This window comes from Phoenix dactylifera, chromosome 2 (assembly GCF_051530095.1).
Source record: "Phoenix dactylifera cultivar Ajwa chromosome 2, Ajwa_hap1_PhDact_Kaust_v1.1, whole genome shotgun sequence".
Lineage (NCBI taxonomy): Eukaryota > Viridiplantae > Streptophyta > Magnoliopsida > Arecales > Arecaceae > Phoenix > Phoenix dactylifera.
In genome coordinates this window covers 58135659-58159111 of record NC_143191.1, presented here as the reverse complement: position 1 = coordinate 58159111, position 23453 = coordinate 58135659, and the positions used below count along the sequence as shown (strand labels likewise).

General features: G+C 42.6%; 1 protein-coding gene across 1 annotated transcript; it reads right to left on the bottom strand.

Annotated features, from left to right (window-relative positions):
* Window positions 1-277: 277 nt before the first annotated feature.
* Window positions 278-1410, bottom strand: LOC149768470 (uncharacterized). The gene is made up of 2 exons (XM_089928559.1): window positions 1309-1410; window positions 278-1239 (listed from the first exon to the last, which is right to left on the bottom strand). The coding sequence occupies exon 2, from the start codon at window positions 1226-1228 to the stop codon at window positions 278-280; it is 951 nt and encodes a 316-aa protein (XP_089784685.1). The 5' UTR covers window positions 1229-1239; window positions 1309-1410.
* Between the last annotated feature and the right edge of the window lie 22043 nt (window positions 1411-23453).

The window sequence follows — 23453 nt, the reverse complement described above, 5'->3', positions numbered from 1 at the left end:
TGAAGCCCTGGATGAGACCATTGACGCCTTCCTCTTCCATCAAGTCGCGAAACTCTTCCGATTCGTGGAAGAGCTTGACGGCGTCCTGGGCCTGCTCCCGGGCCTCCTTCTCTCGAGCCTCGTGATAGGCGGCCTTCCGCTCCAAAATCTTTATTTCTCTCTCGCGATCCGCGAGCAGAGATTGCACGTCAAGTAGACGGATCTCGAGATCTCGGACCTTTATTCGAGCCTCCCCCACCTCCTGCTCGCGTATAGCGAGCGACGATTCGGCCTCCGTCTAGCGGGCCTCCGCGGCGCGCACTTCAGACATAGTCAAAGAGTGCGCGCCCTTCTCCTCTTCAAGTTCGGCGACCAGAGTCCGAACCTCGTCTTCGGCCGCCCCTAGCTTCGCTTGAAGCACTTTCTGCTCGGCCTCAGACGCGAGGAACTTTGTTTCGGCCTCCTCGCGCCCCCGTTGATGCCTTCGGGCCCGGTCCCGATAGTCCTGGATGATGTGAATCATCGTCTCGGTCTCGTGGAGGCGCTGCAAGAGGGACATGTGAGAAACAGTTTTAAGCCGAAACACAAATTTGCACAGAGATAAAAGTTGACTTACTCGGATGGAAGAGCAAATAGCGGAGTCCATGAACTCGCCGTAGTTCATGGACCGAATTTTGGCCTGGTCGGCCGGGAGCAGCGCGACCCGAAGAACTTCGCGCGCCACTTGTGCATTATCGAGGGCCGAGTCGCCCTCGAAAACAGCCCATCCAGGAGCGTAAGGCACCCGCTCCTGAGGACCCGAAGAACCCGCCAGACCAGCCTCAGCTGGCCTGGGTGCGGCCAACCCCGTTGCTTCTTGGCTATTCCCCGGCTCAGAGCTGGGGAATTGGGGTCGAGTAGACGGCTGACCGGATCGCTGCGTGGTAGAGGTGGGGCGTGCGAGTGCCAGATCTGTTGAGGTCCTCCCTTCCTGGTCAGAATTTGGAGCTTCCCGCCGACCAGGGACTTGCGAAATCGGCACCGGACATGGAAGTGCCGTCGTGGCTCCACCAGAGCCCACGCCCTCTCCCCGACCAGCCTCAGGGCGCACGGGGCGAGAGGCGTGCGCCTCAACTGTTGTGGTCGTCGAGGTCTTCGTCGAGGTCTTAGCCGAGGTCTTTGCTTTCTTCCTCGGCTCGGTCGGTTCTCCTGAGAGTTCGGCCGCCCTCTTCTGGAAGCGGGCGAAAAGGACTTCGCTCTTGGTCACCATTTTTGCGATGTCTGCAAAGATAAGCAAAATTAGAACATTAGAACAATAAGGAAATAAGAAGTTGCTATAACTATCCTTACCCTGAGGACGTGCCGAGCTCAAGCCCACGTTCACCAGGGCGTCCTCGCTAATGAGGCCGTTCAGCCAAATCCCGTCCCCAAGGCTGCGGATGATATCGAAGATCTCCTACTCACGCGGAGAAAGCTGGGGGAGCCTGTTGATGGATTTAAGTTGGGCCGGCCTCCACCTAGGGTCAAACCCCCAGGACCGTTCAGAACCCAGGAAGAAGAATTTCTCCTTCCAACCATAAATGGATGAGGGGGCACCATGAAAAAGTGGCCGACCCACCCGGAGGGCGATGTAGAGCCACTCCCCGTCTCCCGGGTTCGACTTGAAAATAAAAAGTCGCCGGAAGACGTTGACAGAGGTAGGAATCCCCTGTAGTAAACACAGTGACAGGAAACCCATCACTGCCCTCCAAGCGTTTGGAGTGAGTTGCGCCGGAACCAACTGGCATACCGCCAGCAACTCATTCACAAAGCCGTGAAGAGGAAATCGGAGGCCGGCCCAGAGTGACTCCGAGTGCACTCCGATCCAGCCTACCGGAGGATCGGTTACCCGATCCCTTCGCCTGGCGGGTTCCAAACGGAACCCGTGAAGAGGAAAAAACCACTCTTCGGTCATCTCGACCTCCAGGACACTCATGGTGGATACTACTTCGCTAGGCGACGAACCCATTACAAGAGAGGGAAATCAAAAAGAAGGGGGACCTGGGAAAGATGCCGGAGAAAAGGGACTTCGGTCTGAGGAAGACTGGAAGAATAGGAAGCTGGAAGCAGAAAGCAATAGAAAGAGGACAGGGGGCCGGGGGAGAGTTTATATAGACCTCCCCAACGGCCCGGATCAGCGAAGAAAACGCTGCGTCCCGGTTAGATGATAACACGTGTCGGTCTAAAAGACAGAACGGCGCATTTAATTAGGGCTAGCACTTCGAACATCGAAGCGCCCCATCGGATCATGCGGAAAGGCGTCCGCAATCGAAGATCGTGCGGCCCCATCATGAGCCCACGACGCGAGGACGCTTCGCAAAAAGTGCCCCAATAATGAGACTCTTCGGGAAAAGAGAGACGCCGCCTATTAAAGGCACCTCAAAGCGCTCGATAATTCAAAACGCGCAACAAATTAAAATTTTCGGAATCCGTAGTGCCCCAACTAAAGCTACTTCCCACGCTCCAGCTGGTAGCCAACTGGAACTCGGATGTCGGAGGGTAGTGTTGGGGGAAAAACCCCAAGTCATACCGCCACGGAGGCGCTCGGCTAGAGAGCGCCGACCGGAAAGGCGCTCGGCCAAAGAGCGCCGACCAGAAAGCTGCTCGGCCAAAGGATGCCAACGTAGTGTTGGGGGAAAAACCCCAAGTCATACCGCCACGGAGGCGCTCGGCTAGAGAGCGCCGACCGGAAAGGCGCTCGGCCAAAGAGCGCCGACCAGAAAGCTGCTCGGCCAAAGGATGCCGACCAGGAAGGCGCTCGACTAGAAGGCGCCGACCAGAGTGCGCGCCAAGAGGTGCCCAACCAAAATAAGCTGCTCGGTTAGAAAGTGCCGACCAAAGACAGCGCCGAGGCGCTCTGCTAGAAGGTGCTCGCCTAAAGGGCGCCGACCAGGAGTACTCGAAAGCAGCCCCGCCACAGGGCGCCCCATTGGGCGATCAGCTCGGCTCGGCACCCTCGCCGAGCCGATGCCTTGACCAAATGATCAACCTCCGCCTAAAGTCCAAAAGATTTGACAACTCCTACGGCTTGCGACCTGCCACTATCTCCAAGCCATCAAGGCATAAGATCTCCTCAGGCGTTCGGCACGACCTGCCATTAATGCATGAGACTCCCTCAAGTCTCCGATGCACTCAGGCATTTAATGAACACGGCCCAAGACGATCTCCGGATCACTGAACCATCAGAACGTATGGCTCTCCCTGACCGCCGGTTCATTCGGTAATAAATGCACTTACCATCTACAGACCCCAGGCCCGCCGCAGCCGGCGGTTCAACCACTCCAACAGGTCCGATCGACCGTGACAACTCCCTGATTCCGGTCTGATCCGGTCCCGTTCTCCATTACGCCATTAATGGGCCACATGGTGCCCAATTATTACAAAACAGGACAAACCTCCTGTCACCTCCCAGGTAACAAAAATCCTCCTATAAAAGGAAACCTGGAGGGAAAAGGGGAGGAGGACAGTCCGATCGACCGTGACAACTCCCTGATTCCGGTCTGATCCGGTCCCGTTCTCCATTACGCCATTAATGGGCCACATGGTGCCCAATTATTACAAAACAGGACAAACCTCCTGTCACCTCCCAGGTAACAAAAATCCTCCTATAAAAGGAAACCTGGAGGGAAAAGGGGAGGAGGACCAAAAAAAACCAGAGGAAAAAATCCGGAGCTGGAGAGAACCCTCCTAGACCGGGGGAAAAAGGAAGAAAACAGCACAGACACAATTGAACACGAGATTCTTTTTGTCTTCTCCACATACTCTCTCCCCTGCTCTCTCCACATACTTGCCCCCTCTGACTTAGGCATCGGAGGGCCGGTGCCGGGGAGCCCGGCCACCGGCTTTTTTGCAGGACAGGACAGGACTGGACGCACCACCCCTCTTTGGACGCTCCCACGCCCCCCGGCGGAGGACGCAGCCAGCCGGCGCACCACCGTCCGCCCCCTGCAGCAGCGGGGCTCCTCCTTCTCCGGCTTCACGGTGGCCCCCGGGTCCAATTTTCAGCAACATATATATAACTAAAAGGTCATGAAATTGAAGTTAGTTGACAAACTAGTTATACGCATAAATTCTCAGAAAGCTAATTCATTCTGGTATTTTTTTTTCTATGATCATTGATGCCATAATGATTACTTATTTGTATGTGGTGCATATGTATGCAGAAGTGTAATATGTGATTAAGAAATTGCAGATAATAAATGGTACTAGAAATCCAGCAGAAGGACTGTGATGCAATGGATTCAACTTCTAAAATTAAATTAATTTTTTTTAAAAAAATGAACAAACATATGTAAATGGAAACTTGAATATCACGACAGCCATCAGAAATCATAGTTTTTCATTTTCCTTTCCATATGCAGAAGCATTGACATTAATGCTTTTCAAAATAAACCCTTAAGAAAGATAGCTCACAATGCCTGTCGCCTAAAATTCTTTTTTTATGTTAATGTGACAATCCTTCCTAGTTAGTGGAAAATAAAAATAAATATTTACTGTTTGTATGGTCTGCTACCGACAAAAAAAAAAAGTATGCTGTGAATGAAGCATCCAAAGACCCTTACACATTTTGACATGATGCATGAGACAGGATTCACAAAAGGCCCACGTAATTATTTATTTGGTCAATGTAATACTATTCAAAATCAATGGTCAAAGACAAATAGTTCTGATGAATTTTAACACTCCAGATGTCTCAAAGATGTCCATGTCAAACTTAAACATCACCACAGCAGGACTTTTAAATGCAGAGAAGGTGCTAATCCTTGAACACATTTGCTATGGTGACAGAAGGATTGGAAAAAAAGGAAACAAGGAAAGGTGCAATAGGCTTGTAAAACAAACCTTCCGTTTAAGAGACATGGATGCACTCACAACTGGCTTAAAAAAGGATTCCAGTCTACAAAAACCTAAATGGGGCCATAGACTATCTGGAGAAAAAAAAAAAAAAAAAGGAGAAAAACATAAATAATGACATTAAAGTGCTTACCGCCCTTGGGAGGATTTATTCTTTGCTGCTTTAATCTTTTCTATTGCCTATTGAATATTTACAAAAAAAAAAAAACAATTGGTCATTATCGAGGATTTTGAGGGAAATAGGCTCACAGGAAATACTGCTTTATGGCATGAATGAATACCTTTATTACTCGGTCATGGTTGAAACCATTGTCTTTCACCAGAAAGTCCACAAGACCCTAAAAGATGAGGAAAAGAAAGCATCTTGTTATCTGTTTGAAGCCAAACTAAGAGGTGTGCGAACTAACTTGGATATCACTAGATGCCTCCTCATCTGGAGCAGTCCATTAATTTGAGGTCTGGAATTCTTGAGACACGGTAGGTTCTTTGAACAGGTGCCGAGCTTCTTGGCATGGCCAGTCCCCAGGCATTTGATACCTGCAAAACAAATGCCTTAAACAAAATTCTGACAACACACACGGAGAATTTCTGTAATGTCACTACACGACTAATGGAAGTTCTGTAATAATTCTGTACCCTCATCTTTTGGCTATCTCAAATTAAATTTCAACGGCAGTCGGTCATTGAATAGTGTGACTGGAGGAGTTGGATTTGTGATCAGAGACCACCTTGGTAGAATGATTACAGCAGGAGGGCGGCGCACGTCAGGACTCACAGTGGTCGGAGCAAAGCTGCGGGCTGCTTGGCAGGGCATATCTTATGTGTGGCAAGTACTGGGTATGGAGCGGGTCTGCCTCGAGGGAGACTCATCTGTGGTTATCGACTGGCTCTGGAGGGCGGATCGGTTTGGGGATTGTCATCCCCTCATCCGGGATACTAGTAGGATGACCCAGTTGATGAGTGATGTTTAGATTGGACACGTGTTTAGAAAGACGAACATGACAGCAGATTGGGTCGCCTCCTTTGTTGCCCGCCGGGGATTTTCTTTGTACTTTTCTGCGATCTGGTAGGTTGTACTCATGTTAGAATTATATGAAATGAATAGCCGTTTTTAATAAAAAAAAACAAAACAAAACAAGGCCAACGAATACGAAATCCATGTTACATGAGCCATCAACAGGTGCACATATGCATCCGTACATTTTTTTGCATGTGGGGAAGAGATTCTGCAGAAAGCAACCTCAATCCATTGACAGAAAGACTGTGTCAGGCATGTACCCTAGGCAATTTAAACAGGCTGCATGAACAAATAAAACCCAGCCTTCCAATTTCATTCTGTCAAACAGCGAGTATAAAAACACTTTAAGCTACTCTATCTACCCATTTGTCCACTCTTCAGACAACGGGTTACCAATAAACAAAAGGTATATTTGAGTATTTATAAAAGATCGAGCTGTTGATAAACATAAGGTTTATTGGAGTATTTATAAAGAAGTGAAAGCCCAATACAACCCTTGTCTTCATTCACATATAATGGAAAAGGTCCAATGATATTCTGGTCATCTGACCACTCTATAAATGACAAAAGTATTTTGCTCCTGTACATTGTTTTCCTTCTAAATATGAAGTAGCAAGAGATGACATACAAGATAGAAAAATGACAATTTTACAAAAGGTAATTCTTTTTCCACAAGGATTGAAAAGGAGAGTTATTGCAAGGTAGATATGTGCCACCAAACATTTCATCCTTCTCAACCTCAACCATACAAGTCACTCTGCAATGTCATAGAGCATTATGAAGTGTGTGCCGAATGAAATATCATCAACCTAGGCAGATAAATCTTTAATTGAAGCCACCAGATGCCAGATTCTTTTTTAAGGTCATCACTTCCCAGCATCAACTAAAATGACTGAATATTATTCTAAAATCACCTACAAAGATGGTAAGAATAAAAAGTTTTTCCATATACATGGGCACAATTTCATTGATATTTGGTTCCACGCGGTGTCGACAAGAAAACCACAAAGCATTATCAACCGTTTATGTAATGAAATATCGCCAACCTAGGCAAAAAAAATGATTCCCAGCTATGCTGGTGTTGTACCGGTATGATGACCCATATCGTGTCGGTATGGGATAGCCCGGCACTGTGCCAGTTCAGCCAGAAACCAGTACCAGGCTGGTATAGGTTTGTAAAACCTTGATTAGCAATCAATTCAAGAGCATAATTTGATAAAATTGATTATAAGTAATTCGATTGAGGTACTAAAGAAAAATCACTGAACTTTTTGCTTCACAAATTTTACAACACATTGCCCATGAATAGCATATTGCTAGCATACAGTATTTTATAAAAAAAAAAGGGTAGTAAAAATTCAGAAAAGTTTGCTTATGAAATAACTTGATATATAATGAAGACCCAAGGCAACTTATGGAGGCTTCAATCAGATGTGGTGATGTGAAGTTGTGTAGGCATCTTCCATGGAGTGACCACAAAAGAATTACAAGGAGCCATTGTCTATGCAAGTTTTGACTTCTAAACCTGTCATAAACAGAAGCCGATTTATCCTAGCAAAACGTCCACTTTGAGTGGATATTTATGATTCTCTTCAATAGCCATTAGTCAATGGGGATCATTACCGTTCTTTGTTTTAAGCAGCAGTTTCTTAAAAGGGCAACACAACTTGACAAAAAGTGAAATGGAACAAAGAAAAGAACAACTAAATATCTGGTCATGTTCATTGGTGATGACCTTCTGATAGATTTTTCAGATGCGCAGCCACCAGCAAATCGGCCAAGTGATCATCATATTGAAAAGTAAATAGAGGAAGAATATTCTCCTGAGAAGACTGATACTTTATACATCTACAGTAACATACGTAACAGAAACACACACACATATATGATATACATTTAACATGCATAAATAATGCTTTTGCAGCGTAATCACTGGATCACAACTGTCTTATATTGAAGTTATATTCCATTAGATCAAAAATTAGCTTATGTAGCACATATATTTGTGTAATCATATTGGCAATTGCCTCTTGAACAAACTCGTGTTTATCTAACTTGGTGGCCCATCATGTTTCTACTCAACAATTCTATACAAACCAGACAAAAAAAACAAAGGAAGAAACTTTTACCAGAAAAAAATAAAAAGAAAAGAATTAGGCGTATATGTCTCAGACCTAAAACAAAAAAAAGTAGGGGAAACTAATGTCCGGTCCATTTTTTGACCGGACTGTAATGTTTAATCCCTGTTGAACATAACTTTAACAACTGGTCCATACCCATTTCCAATGCATAATAATTTTTATAAAAAGACCATAATGCCCTTCACCTCCTTCATCTTCATTTTTCCTTTTTTTCCCCTGTTTTGAATCCTATTCCTTCCATAAGGTCCGCGTGTGCCCGTTCCGCTTCTGCATCATCGGCTCCGACCTCCAGGCCAAGTGCGACTCCCTCTCCGCCGCCGTCTCCGTCGCCACCTCCCTTGCCCTCGACCTCCACCCGTGCTTCTTCCCCACCATCGCCGCCCGTGAGAGAATCCGGAGGAGAAAGAGTCTCAACTGCGCTCCACCGGCCATGTCGCCAAGCCACCGCCGGCCTCGGCACTATTCCGGCGCTGCCAGCCTTGCGGGAGGAGAAGGAGGGAGGAGAAGAAAGAAGAAAGAAGAAGAGGCATCAGGAAGAAGAGAAGAAAAAAGAAAAGAAAAAAAGAAAAGAAAGAAAAGAAAAGAAAAAGAAAGAAAAATAAATAAATAAATGTGTATATATATATATGAATGAACGAATAAATAAATAAATAAATAAGATAATAAATAAATATATTTTAATAAAATAAAATAATAAATAAAATAAATAAATAACGACCCGGAACTCTTCCGGCACCGCCGGCCTCGCAGGAGGAGAAGAAAGAAGGGAGGAGAAGAAGGAAGAAAAAAGAAGAAGCTTCGGAAAGAAGAGAAGAAAAAAGAAAAGAAAAAAAAGAAGAAAAAGGAAAGAAGAAAAAAGAGAGAAAAATAAATAAATAAATAAATGCATATAAAAATATATCTATGGATGAACGAATAAAGAAATAAATAAATAATTCAGATAATAACTAAATATATTTCAATAAAATAAAATAATAAATAAATAAATAATAAGGAGGGAGGAGAAGAAGAGAAGAAAAAAGAAAGGAAAAAAAGAAGAAAAAGGAAAAAAAAAGAAAAAGGGAAAAAATAAAAGAATAAATAAATAAATAAATGCATAAATAATTATATCTACGAATGAATGAATGAATGAATAAGATAATAACTAAATATATTTCAATGAAATAAAATAAAAATAAATAAATAAGATGGGAGGAGAAGGATAGAAGAAAAAAGAAAAGAAAAAAAAAGAAAGAAAAGGAAAGAAAAAGAAGAAAAGGAAAGAAAAAGAAGAAAAAAAAAGAAGAAAAAGAAAAGAAAAAGAAGAGAAGGAAAGAAAAAGAAGAAAAAGAAGAAAAGAAAAGAAAAAAAAGGAAGAAAAAGGAAAATAATCAATGAGTGACAATTAGGTTAGTAACATGTAATATAGTATGGCACATATTTAAGTAAGCTTAGCATACGGTTAGTCAATATTTGAACACTTAATCTAGTCTAGCACACAGTTAAATCTTGCTTAACTGTGTGCCGAGAAGATTTAACTATGTGTCAGGCTAGATTAAGTGTTCAAATATTGATTAACTGTGTGTCAAGCTTACTTAAATGTGTCCCATAGTATATTACATGTGTGCCAAACTTCTCTGCACACACTTAAATCTTCTCTGCACATAGTTAAGTGTTTTATATATCACACAGTTAAGTTAAGTATTCTTTGTACACAATTAAGTCTTCTCTGCACATACTTAAATCTATGCATCACATTTCTTTCATTCTCTTCGTTTCTTTTTTTTCTTTTTCTTCTTTTCTTCTTTTCTTTCCTTTTTCTTCTTTTTCTTTTCTTTTCTTCCTTCTTCTTTCCTCTTCTTCTTTTTCTTTCCTCTTCTTCCTTTCCTTTCCTTTTTTTCTTTTTTTTCCTTTTCTTTCCTTTTTTTTCCTTTTCTTCTTTTTCTTTCCTTATTTGCTTTTTCTTTTCTTATTTCTTTTTCTTTCCTTTTTTTTCTTCTTTTTCTTTCCCTCTCTTATTTTTCTTTTCTGCTTCTTTTTCTTTCCTTCTCTGCATACAGTTAAGTATTTTTTGCATCACACAGTTAAATGTGTGCAGAGAAAACTTAATTGTATACAGAGAACACTTAACTGCGTGCATCATACAGTTAAGTATTTTTTGTATACAATTAAGTCTTCTCTATACATACTTAAATCTTCTATGCACACAGTTAAGTATTCTATGCATCACACAGTTAAGTTAAGTATTTTCTGTATATAATTAAGTCTTTTCTGCACACACTTAAATCTTCTCTGCACACAGTTAAGTATTTTCTGTACACAATTAAGTCTTCTTTGCACATACTTAAATCTTTTCTGCACACAGTTAAGTTTTCTATACATCACACAGTTAAGTTGAATATTCTCTGCACACAATTAAATCTTCTCTGCACATATTTAAATCTTTTCTGCATATAGTTAAGTGTTCTATGCATTACACAGTTAAGTATGTGCAGAGAAGACTTAATTGTATGCATCACACAGTTAAGTGTTCTTTGTACAAAATCAAGTCTTATCTGCACACACTTAAATTTTTCTTTTCTTTTCTTTTCTTCTGTTTTTTTTCCTTTTTTTTTCTTTCTTTTTTTCTTCTTTCTTTTTTTTGCTTCTTTTTCTTTTTCTTTCCTTTTCTTCTTTTTTTTCTTTTCTTTTTTTTTCTTCTTCTCTTCTTCCTTTCTTCTTCTTTCTTCTTTCTTCTCCTCCCGCGAGCCGGCGGCGCCGGAAGGGGGCCGGGCCGTGGCGGCCGCAGAAGGAGGCCGCGGGAGAGGGCCCGACCATGGCGGCTTTATTTATTATTTTTTATATTTTTTTATTTCATTAGATTATATTATTTATTTATTTATTTATTTATTTATGTATTTATTCATTTATTTATTTATATTTATTTATTTATGCATTTATTTATTTATTTATTTTTCTTTCTTTTTTTCTATTCTTTCTTTTCTTCTTTCCTTTTCTTTTTTTTCCTTCTTCTTTCTTCTCTTCTTTCCTTCTTCTTCTTTCTTTTTTCTTCTCCTCCCGCGAGCCGGCGACGCCGAAAGGGGGCCGAGCCATGGTGGCCGTTGGAGGGGGCCGCGGGAGGGGGCGGGGCCACCATCGGCGGCGGCCGCGGCTGGCCAACGGAGAACACCTCTCCTCCCGCGAGGCCGGCGGCTCCGGAAAGGAGCTGGGCCAGGGCGGACGCAGGAGGAGGGCGGGCCGCGGCCGGCGATGGCCGCAGGAGGGGGCTCGTGAAGAGGCGGGGGCGGGGGCATTCCTGGCGGCGCGGCCGTGGGAGGGGGCAATCCGGGGCTGGCGGCGGTCGCGGGAGGGAGCTCGAGTGGGGGCGGAACGTGGGATGGGGCTCGGGAGGGGGCGAGCCAGCGTCAACGGCGGCCGCGGGAGGGAGCTCGGGCGGGGACGGGCAGTGGTCGGCGGCGGCCGTGCGTTTTTTTTCTTGTTCTTCTGGAAATGGGAGATCAAAAGGGGCAGGGGCATTTTCGGTATTTTTTGAAAAAAAAAAAAGAAAGAAGCTAAGGGACCGGAAATTAAAGTTGGTAGAGATACTGGACGGAAAGTTTTAAGACCGGTCAATAGGGATTTTTTGTTATAGCGCAGTCTTTTAGAGGATGGGGAATTAATTATCCCAAAAATGTAACCATGTTGATAGATGCACCCTTCTTTGTTTATGTTATCCAATGTGTTTTTTATGCAGCCATGCTTAGAGATAAGCTTCAACGCTGTTTGTCCCCCAATACCTATTTCAAAGGCATGCATTGACAGCATTATAACACAGTTTCTGTGGCGTGCAAAGTGAAATCAAAAGATATATTAAAAAAAATAAATGCATGATGATAATAATAAGTTTACAGCAACAGAACAAAAACAGGGTTGTTCACAGTCCAATGAATCAATCACCTTTCACAAGCAATTCCTCTGCAAGGTAGAGAGCGACAGATGGAACTAAATAATATTTCCTAAAACATTGCTTAAGAGAAAGAGATTAAAGACTGTGGTTAATACAATGGATGTTCATGCGGACCTTACACAAATGACATGCATACACCAAGAATCAAAACTCAGCCTGTAGCTTCACTTGTCATTAGTAATCTTAATGTCAGTGTAGAAAATATAATGGTGATTGACGTGTTAAGTATAACTGAATGCTAATAGAGTTATAAAAATCACTTAGGAGGGTAACAGTCTGTTTCCAGCTGAAGTTTGAGCAGCAGACACTATTAAAAATCACTTAGGGCTACGAAACGAAACAGGGTACGAGGTATTCACCAGGATCGGACGGTGGTCTGAGACTATTCGGGGAAGTTGATGCACATGAAAGTACAAAAACTTCTAGATCCTACAAGGCGAAGTAAATACTTTGTTTATCCTCTCCAAGACACGAGTCCGGCTTAGTTTGTTGTTGCACTAGGTGAATCACTGTCCTGTAAATTCCAAGCCAGGCAAATCATTGGATAAAATGAACTTCTGGAACTCCCTGACTTCACTTTTGTTGATGAAGGCTTTCTCCCCCTCCTCTCATCCGAGCCATCAATACAATTGAACTCCCCCACAACCATCACTGGATATCCCTGCGGGATTAGACTGGTGGCCTCGTCCCACAGCACCTTTCGCTCTCTGTAGTCTTTGCTAGCATAGGCTGCCAGGAAGACCCAAGGAGGATCATTTTCCTCAGATATCACCATGATTACCTGCCGGAAAACTATAAGCTGGACGTGCAGCGCCCATCAAGTTAAGCTTACGGTCAATACCATGCGAGCTATTTATATGAGGTAGCCAGCGTCTTTGCCTTTTCCCCCTGCCTTCTCACTTTATCGCTTGTGCTTGGAGTCGCCGCATACAACGTCTCAAACCACTGCCAATAGTTTCGTCATGTTTCTCACCTCTAAATAGTCTTGATAGCCTTGACCCATAAGTGTCAACAGCTATTTGTTACCAGTCAAATGATTCATTAGGCCATGAATCTGCCACGAGGTTACTATTGAACAAAATATTGCAGTGGCCATCAGCTCCTGTCAATAAAAAGAAAATGAAGGGAAGTACAAGAACACTGACAGTTCTTGCACTCATGGATGAAGCCCGATGTTGATGCTTAATGGAGCTATTAATACATATGACTTTTCATGCATTAAGAAATTTAACAACTATTTAGTTTTTCATTTTTGGTACAATATCAACTATTTAGCTTAATAATATTTCCTGACCATGCAAAGTATCATAGTATGCTGCTTTCTGTTTTTTGGTTTGATTAGAAATATCTCGTCAAGCATTGTTTGTTTGATAAGGCCAGTCTAAGAATTGAAGTGGTTCATGTCTAAAGCTGAATTGTAGAAAGGTTTAGTGCTGTAAATAAATTTCATATAACTAGATGTATTCTAGCTATGATTGTGTGGTGATTGTTGCTTTAATTGGTTTTCTGGTGCGAGAATAGTATGAAATTTTGGAAGTAGTACTTTGATCACATGTCTATCAATATCGCCATCATCATATGGCTTTCTATATTTGTTTTATATTTGCTTCTCTAATTTACTTAATCTTATCCCATTCCTTTCTTATTTTATTCCTTTTGACCTGGCCATTTTGTGAAATTGTCGCCCCCAACACTTGAGGAGACTTTCATGAAAGGGACTTCGGCGAGCGCTTTTGGAAAAAATGGTGATTTCAACATTGTATCAGAGTTTGAGTTCAAATTTTGTCTCTGCACTCTTTAACTTTATTATTAAAAAACTCACATGTTGGGCTCATTTATTAAAGAAAAGTCCAATTCACATATAAAAAAATAAAAAAATAAAAATATATATCAATAAATCTTTTTTATTCTATAAGCTTAAATTTTTGAAACAATTGGAGATTTCATGGAGCAAAGCCGGCACACCGTTCGCAAGTTTGGCTCTCTCCCTGAAGCGCCACCGCCCGTGCTCGTGCTGGTGATGTTCCTTTCCCGAAACATTAATAATGCCGGAAGGGTATTTTGTGCCAAGTAATGATGCTAGAGAGAGAGAGAGAGAGAGAGAAACTATTTTATGATTCTTAAAAACATATTATGGCACACATGCACCGAAAAAAAAACATATTATAACGCACATATAATCAAAGGAAAGTGATGCAGCGATCGGGAACTGCTGTTTTAGACGATGGTGCACCAACTGGGGTCTTCGCAGCCCATGGAATGGTAGCCGGAAAGGCACATGCCACAGCGGCATGGCACCAACCCGCACGGCAGCGGGAATGGTGGTGGGCATGTGCCACAGCGGCATGGCACCGACCGGCACGAGGGCGGCGGACATGGCGGACATGGTGGTGAGCACCTGCCACAGCGGCATGGCACCGACCGGCACGGCGGTGGGCATGGTGGTGAGCACCTGCCACAGCGGCATGGCACCGACCGGCACGGCGGTGGGCATGGTGGTTGGCACTTGCCGCAGCGGCATGGCACCGACCGGCACGGCGGTGGGCATGGTGGTTGGCACTTGCCGCAGCGGCATGGCACCGACCGGCACGGCGGTGGGCATGGTGGTTGGCACTTGCCGCAGCGGCATGGCACCGACCGGCACGGCGGTGGGCATGGTGGTTGGCACTTGCCACAGCAGCATGGCACCGACCGGCACGGTGGTTGGCACTTGCCACAGCAGCATGGCAGCGGGCACGGCTTGCAGGTCTTAGGTTCCTCTTTCTTTTTTTCGGGGTTAATGGATTCGATGCTGACGGCCACCTTGATCTTCTTCAACACCCTCACTATGCACACCGGGTCGACAATTCCGATCACCGTCAGCGTGCCTTTCTCCATATCCACCGTCATCTCGTCGATGCCTGCCAAAAGTACTGCTCGCTTAATGGACGAGTAAAGCAAATATAATCTAACTCGTAGAGCTTCTACCTTCAAGCTTGCCGACAGCCCTCAGCATGAAGCTTGTCTTGCACGTCATGGTGACCTTTAACACGATCTTCTGCTTGCCCTTGGTTTCATGCAAAACCACAAAGACATACAAGATAAATTAGAGCTCATGTGTATGAATCTATTTACAGCTCTTTCCGAACTTTTAGATGAACGGGAGCAAGGAGGGTCGGAGCCTACCATGGCGGCACAGACGAGAACCAATGGAGGTCCGATCGACTTCTCTGCAGGCTCCGAGCGATGGAGATAAAATTCACCTTGTCCACTTTTTGCGTTGTGCATACTTTTATACACACACACACACACGCTATTATTAATGAATTGACTTCACGTGGTTTGATAGGCGGACAAAAGCCATCTGTCACACCACCTATACTCAATTAATATACTCAATTAATAACTTTATACATGTTTATATACGTGAGATTCTTGGATGCCCCCATGTTACTGTGCTGGCGCTAATTGACTAAAGGTGGTTTGGCAGATGGATAAAAACTTGAGTGTAGATGATTTGGCGAATGGCCAAAAACAAGTCAACGATTCTTTCTTAGCAGTGGAGATAAAATTCATTTTGTCTAATATTTGAGTAATTATTAATTGAGTATGTAAAAGAGATGCTCGAGATATTAAGTATTTATCTCAAATTATTGTTTTTTGTTTCCTTTTTCTACTATCTCCGAAAACCTTGCTAACTTAAGCATCGAAGGCTCTCCAACTAGATCAGCTCTAATGATCTTTTTTGTTTTTATTTTTATATGCAGATCGACACTTCATCTTGTACCGTAGTAGACTGATTAGTGTTCTCCTCATCTCTAGGTCATCATATCATATTTTAGCTGTTTGAATTTTTTATGCATCTATACTTTGCATGTTAGCTTGTTAAGAAACAAAAAGAATAAACTGGTTTGAGGATGTACTTCTAAGGATGGAACAAGCTTTTTATTGGAGTCCATCGGTCTCAGTTTGTTAATAAAACAAACCATCTCCCGGTTACGAAGAACCATTAGCACTTGCTCTTAAAAACATAAATGCAACTGGAACAAAAACAAAAAAGAAAAACTACAAAATAAAATGGACTAGCTGAAATGATCCATAGAGCCAATATGCTAGTTTATTTCATGTTTGTTGATCTTGGGTATGACTAACCGGGATTGGTACATTCTTATTTCTCATCTTTCCTCTATTTTTGTGAACCTAGGGAAAATACTTATTAAAGTGGCATTTGGGGACACAAATGAGATTGCCAAGGTATAATCATAGATCACTATTATGCTATGTTTCAGTGATTAAAAACCATCTAGTATCTACAAGTAATATGTTTGATATTCCATAGAAATCCAAGACCTCTTAATATATTCCATAAAATATATTAATTAATCAAAGAAAATATATTATCATAAATTATGAATATATTTATTAAGATATTAATTGTTAATGTATTCCAAAAAAAACATATTTATTAACCCTATAAAAATGTATTAATTTTTTATTATAGAATTAATATTTTCATTTAGACTTATAATATATTATTATTTTAATACTAATAATTATTTTGATTAGGAAATAAGGAAAATAGAAGTAATATATTAAATAATTTCATAATGTAAGTATACAGTATAATAATATATTTCTATTAGAATTTAAAATTATAATTGAATAATACCACTATATTGTTGTACTAAAAATATCACTATATTTTTTATATGGAAATAGAAAATAAGAGAAGATCAAGTTGTCGAACTGTCTTTGTTAGTTGACCAAGTGCTGCTAACTATATTATCTTACCATTAAGGGGAGGAGAAATCCTAGGTTGGCAGGGGAGTTGGTACCTAAAGGTCCCTACCATGTGGTAGATGTGAAAAATGATACTCTCGAAAAGTTGCTTAACAAACTAATCTTATGGTGGGAAATAAAATGGACTCTTGTTTCATCTTTGAGCATGGATCCTTCATGCTGGATGGGGCGACACCATAAAGTGCTATGCAGCCGTAAGATAGATGGCTATTGAATAAGACAGCTCAGAGCATGTACTGGATCATACAAGATGCACATTGTTTGATGGCCATCCATCTTGATGTCTATCCAGAGATCACAATATTCTTTCCTTCCTCTCTTTCATTCAAGAAAATAATTGTGGGAGATCAACTCTCTTCTTTGCCAACTAACCACCCCGATGGGCAAATTGGCAATAAGTGGCACCAAGCTTGGAGAAATTATCAGGTAGACTTAGTCTACTACATTAGCCATGGACTAAGCCAATAAAAATTAGCCACGTCAGCCAATTTAAATCGCTGCTGTTTCAAAAATTAATTATAGATAACCATGGTTAAAAGAATAAAAAAAGTTCATGGAAACTGTCGTAACCTCCCTACCCAGCGAAAGTCCTACTCATCTTTTTATCCATCCCTAATCTCTCCAAACGTAGCGGCGTCGCGATCCAAATCTCTCCACCACCACATCACCACTGAAGCCCAACCCGGTGACCTGAAGCTAGAGGGGCGCAGTGGGAAGTCGGCAGCATCGAAGATCTCCTCAACCATCATCTTCTCGGCATGGGCCTTCTTTTTTTTTTTTTTTTTTTGCTGAAACGGATGTATCGTACATAACGAGTACGAATACATCCAAAAAAATCAAAGGATAACAAATTCCGGAGCGCATCGAGTAGTCCTTTCTCCCCCAACCAAAGAGTCTCCCCAAAATGGTTAGCTACATAACAAGCTACCCAATCTACTGCCATATTAGCCTCTCGATACACGTGCTTAGCCTGCAAGGTCATCCCACCACTCATCATAGCCCGGATATCCCTAAGCAGCGGATGATTATTGCCCACCCCTCCCACACTCTAATGAATCCATCCAATAACTATAGCCGAATCGCCCTCAAGCACGATAGCACTAGCTCGCAACGCGCGCCAAGCGTAACTCAAGCCGGTCCAGGATGCCCTCAACTCTGCCTCCGAGATGTCGAAGATCTGGCAACCACCAGCTGCAATCACTCTAGAGTCCGGACCTCTAATGATGAAGCCAACCCCTCCTCTACTCTCGCCATGTAGTACACATCCGTCAAAAATTATCCTGAGGACGCTCGGGGAACGACGGACAGAAGGCCAATCTTGATGGAGACTACAAGTATGGTCGGGTCCGCAGTGGGGACGCCGACCTTGGTTGGGCCGGCGGTGGGGAGAGAAGCGATGGGCGTGCTTTTTAATATATATATATATATATATATATATATATATATATATATATATATATATATATATATATATATATATATATATATATATACACACACACGGCTTCTGTACTGCGGATGTCTGAATGGTTGTATCTCGAGCTTGCTTATTGTTCTTTCTTACTCCTTACCAACCGGACAAAATTGTTTATTAATGAGGCTGGACTTTAGAAGAAGTTGTCATTGCTTTGATGTGTCCTACCTGCTTCATCAATAAGACTATAGCTGCCACCAAGGTGGTAACCTAGTGGTACTGAGCAGCAATTCTAACCACAAGGTCTCAAGTTCGAATCGCTGCGGCGACGATTAAATTGTGGACCGGAGCTCACTACTTTGGCCACTGCTTGGACTTGTGGTGTAGGACCGCTCTTGAACCGCTAGTAGCCGGGGTGGTGCCGGGTGTGACGTACTCACACGTGGGACTCGAGCCAGAGCTCAGAGGAGTAGCTGAGCCGGGCCTACGGGTGGGGAGGGTATGAGTAAAACCGGTCGGGGTGCCCAACACACGGCCATTTCTGCCCGCATCAAACATTCTCCTGGCGGGGCGGGGGCCCAGTGGGGCTGCTACGTGGGGGTGGGCTTGTCCCTTCCTCCCCCCTACCCCTTTTCATTAGCAAAAAAAAAAAAAAAAAAAAAAAAAAAAAAAAAAGACTATAGCTCCTTTTTTTTCCGAGAAATGATTGAGAAGATTTTTCTTTCGGCTAGAGGTTTGAGAAGAGTTAATGTTTTCTTAATAAGCCATTGATTCATCTTAGAGGGAGGAACAAGAATATGCTTCTGGTATGATATTTGGCTTTGTGAGTGTAATTTGGCATCTTCATTCCCTTGTTCGATGTTGTCACAAAACAGGAGGTCGAAAATAGTTGGTTTTTGTTGCCCCATGCATGGCAAAGGAAAATATCCACCATTCCTGCAAGCTATATAACTGAGAGACCTCCAGATTAGAGAACATCCGGATCAAAACTAAATGGTGGTGGCTTGTAGGAATAGCAACGTTACTTCAGAGTTCAAACTGCCTTTAAAATTCATAATTTTTGTTGCTGGAATTTGGACCCGGGGGCAACCGTCGGCTGAGGAGGGGGAAACTCCGACGAGAATCGACGAACGGCGGTCCGGCTGGCGCGCAACGTCCTCCGGAAAACCTACAAGAAGCCGGTGGCCGGAGTTCCCGGTGCCGGCTCTCCGAAGCTTAAGTCAGAGAGGGCAAGTGTATCAATCGAGAGAATTAGTCAATATTCAGAGTTTCAATCTCCCCCCCTCTAAAATGGAGAAGTTTTCCTTTTATAGAGGGAGGTTGGGTTACCTGTGATGTGACGGGGCAAACGGTCTGTCGTACGATTGGACATGTAGTGGAAATTAATGTTCGATCGTGTGAATCAATGTTGTTACTGTAGGAGATTAGGCCAAAGTTCTCAAGTCATCGTGGAGTCATGCCATCATTCGTAGCCACGCAGGTTTGCCGTAAGGGGCTTGGTGTCCGTAGACAGCAGAAGCCATACGCCTTAATTGTTGAGTAGGCTGGGTGCCTGCAGGGGCCATGCGCTTTGATTGTTGAGTAAACCGGATGCCTGCAGGAGTCATACACATTGATTGTTCACGAAGGCAAGGCGTAGTTTTTCGGTCGCGCTGCGGGGGGATGTGACCACAGCGCGCAAATCGGGCATCTTTGGGTTGGTAGAGCTACTCGGATGCTTCCAGGTCAGAGGAGGTCTGCTCGACCGGCTCCAGGTCGGAGGAGGTCTGCTCGACCGTCTGCTCGACCGACTCCAGGTCGGAGGGGCCACTCGGGCGCCTTCGGGTCTTCTGGTCGAAGGATCTGGTCGGTCGCCTCCAGATCGGAGGGTCTGGTCGGACGCTTTCAGGTCGGAGAGGCCACTCGGGCGCCTCCAAGTCGGACACCTCCAGGTCGAAGGGTCTGCTCGGATGTTCGTGAAAGCGTGACGACATTTTTTCCCCCAACAATTTTCATGTCGGCCCCAACCAAGAATAAACAGTTCTATTTGAGAGGTCTTATTTCGTTGTTTTTTCCCATATTTTGAAAATAAATTTTACAACCATAAAGATTTTAAGTAGAAAATTGGAAAACACTTTTGCTCTAAGCAATGTTGCCTCAAATATCAGGCACATCGCTTGCATCCAGAACAAAGCCATCCCGACTTCATACGATAAACTAATCAACAAGGGCTCACCATATAATAGACTGACCACTCAAAACTTGCTACATGGCTAATTCAGAAAGCACAGAGATATGCAGGTTATTATTATAACGACCAGCATATGCGTCCGAACACAAGCTCCAACTTTCATCTATATATTGTATCCTTAAAGTCTCTCCAAGCAAATTATATTTTGACTTTTATGCTACTTTCACCCTTAGACCTTCTTTAATTTTTTGAGAGCTGTATTTGAGTTAGACCTTCTTTGGGATTGTTGCTAGAAATTGGACCTGGGGCGATCGTCGGCTGAGAAGGAGGAGCTCCGGTGCGGGAATGGTGGGTAGCGGTCTGGCGGTGGTCGGCATCCTCCGAATGACCTGCAACAAGCCGGTGACCGGGGTTTCCGGCGCCGGCCCTCCGATGCTTAAGTTAGAGGGGACTAATGTGTGGAAGGATGGATGGAGTAGGTTTCCTCTGTTTTCTCTTTTTTTTCCTCTCCGAAGGAGCGGTTTTTCTTTTATAAAAGGATACAGGTATACCTGCGATGTAGCGGGGCGAACGGGTTACCGCCATGATTGAGTACGTCATCCGAATTAATGCACGATCGTGTAAATTATTGCGTTGTCGTAGGAGATCAGGCCGGGGCCAGTGAGTCGTCGTGGCTGATCGAACGTAGTTGAATGAGTCAGCTATTTGCCATGAAGGGCTTGAGATTCATGGATGGCATTAATTGTTGAGTGAACCGGAGATCAGCAGAGACCATGCGCTTTAATGGTTGAGTGAACCGGAGATCAGCAGAGGCCATGCATTTTTATTGTTGAGTAAGCTGGAGGCCTGCAGAGACCATGCACATTAATTGTTGATGGCGGTAGCAGGGCATGGCCTCCGGTCGAGCTGCAGAAGGATGTGACTGCAGTAGGTGAGTGGTGAGGTCGGACTTCTGAAGTTAGGCTCCCGAGGGAGATTAGGCCGAGGTCGAATGCTTGGACGGGGCGTCTCGGAGTCCAGCGCCTGATCGGACGTCGAGCTAGGCTACTCGTTTTAAGATCGGACGTCTTCAGGTCAAGCGCCCTCAGGTCGGACGCCTTCAGGTCGGGCGCCCTCAGGTCGAACGCCCTCAGGTCGTTTAATTTGGGATGACTTATTTTATGTATTACTTTTTGATTTTTGATTTTTTTTAGCTGTATTCATATATATATATATATATATATATATATATATATATATATATATATATATATATATATATATTATGTATGAAACTTCCGTATCGAGAAAAAAAAAACTGTATTTAATGTGGACAACGAAAAATCTCCTGTCAGAATCATTTAAAACTTTTTATATCAAAGAGAAGTCAGATTGGCCTGTGTCCTATAATTTCTTTTTTAAAAGAAAAACTGAAGGAGATGCCAATGCCGCTCCAAAATTTCTAAGAGCCTTGTTCAAGATCTGTATAGAAAAAGTTTTCACGAGCTAGTTGACCATAATGTACCTTCTCTCCCTCCTCCTCCCTCTCTCCTCCACATGCCGCCGCTGGTGGCGCGACAGAATCATTCCACTTGGTGGGGTCCAGCGCATGGGGCGGCTTGAAGACCCATCTCCTCCGGGAAGGATAATTGACTGTTGACGGGAGAAATTAAGGACCCAGCTGTCTTCGGCGAAGACGCCGCCGATTTCCCGCCGTGCTCCTCCGTCTTCAGATTGCCGATGTGGTTTCGGTGGCGATGTCATTGCGGAAAGACTTGAACGGCTTTCAGGATTTTTTTTAAAAATTCTTCTAACCATGGTTAACAATCTTGGTTAATCTCTAAAGCTGTAGGAGTTTAAATTAGCTGACGTGGCTATTTTTTATTGGGCTGGTGTATCACCGGCATGGTAGACTGAGCTTTTAGATGGAATAGTAATATTTTTTAAAAAAAATTAAAATTTTTTTTTAGCTTTGCGGGAAAGCTAAAATAATTTTTTTTGGAAGAAGCTCTATTTAAACTCCGAAAAAGTACTTTTAAGTTCCACCAGAAAACTGTTTTCAGTTATAAATTTTTTCTTTTTTAGACCAAAATACCCATAATAAAATATAATAACTATAAAAAATGATAATATTGTTATATAACGATAATAATTAAAATAGTTTATACCTTTATTATTGTATTATACTATAAATATAATATTATATTACATTATATCATAATATATTGATATATTATATTATACAATATCAAATTATATTATATTATTATGCTATAATATACAATATTATATTACTATATTATAATGATATTATATTACATTACTGTAATATTATATATATTATATATTTATATATTAATATGTATTATATTTTATTATGCACTACTGTATAATACTATATAATATTTTTTATGGTCATTTTGTCATACCAAAAGTACTTTTTCATTTTGTTTACCAAATACATATTCTTTATGTAGTTAATAAAAGTTTTACTTCAAAATGCTTTACTTCAAAAAGATCTACTTCCGAAAGCTCTACTTCCGAAAGCTCTATCAAATGAGGTCTTAGACCTAATGATTTCGACAGAGAAAGAAGATAACCAACCAGCCTCAAATCGAATGCGCTTAGGATCATCTACTCACCGCCACATGTAGCCCCTGAAAAGTGCGTCCCAGGAACATCAAGTGCTCTTCATTCTTCAACCACGTCATTTCATTTCAAGGGGCTAAAACACAACTGTACAAAATTCACATTCCATAAGTACAAATTACATTTAGATCAAAAGATTCAAATCATTAGCCCTATTTGATATAACCATAGCTAATGAAAAAATAAAATCAAAATACAATAATCTAGACAACTTTTTATTTTTAAGTTTTTTTTAAGAAGAGACCCATGTTCAGTCAATATTATAATCTGCCATCTCCATCATGCAAGTTTACATTTGCAAAAATAACTAAGATGGCGTTTGGTGACCCAAATGTGATCACCAAGGTGATTTTAGATCATCGGCGACCTTTATCCCAGGTTAATCTAATTCTCGATGATTTAGGATCACCAAGTTTGGTATCCTATATTGTAGTGATTAAGAATTTCTAAATATCCACGAGTCCTATTTGGTATTCCATGAAAATTCAAGATCACTCACCATATAATACCAAAATTACCCCTGATAT

What these genes read in the sequence shown, in the direction of transcription:
- LOC149768470 (XM_089928559.1), bottom strand. Translation starts at nt 1,228, where the DNA reads ATGGTGACCAAGAGCGAAGTCCTTTTCGCCCGCTTCCAGAAGAGGGCG.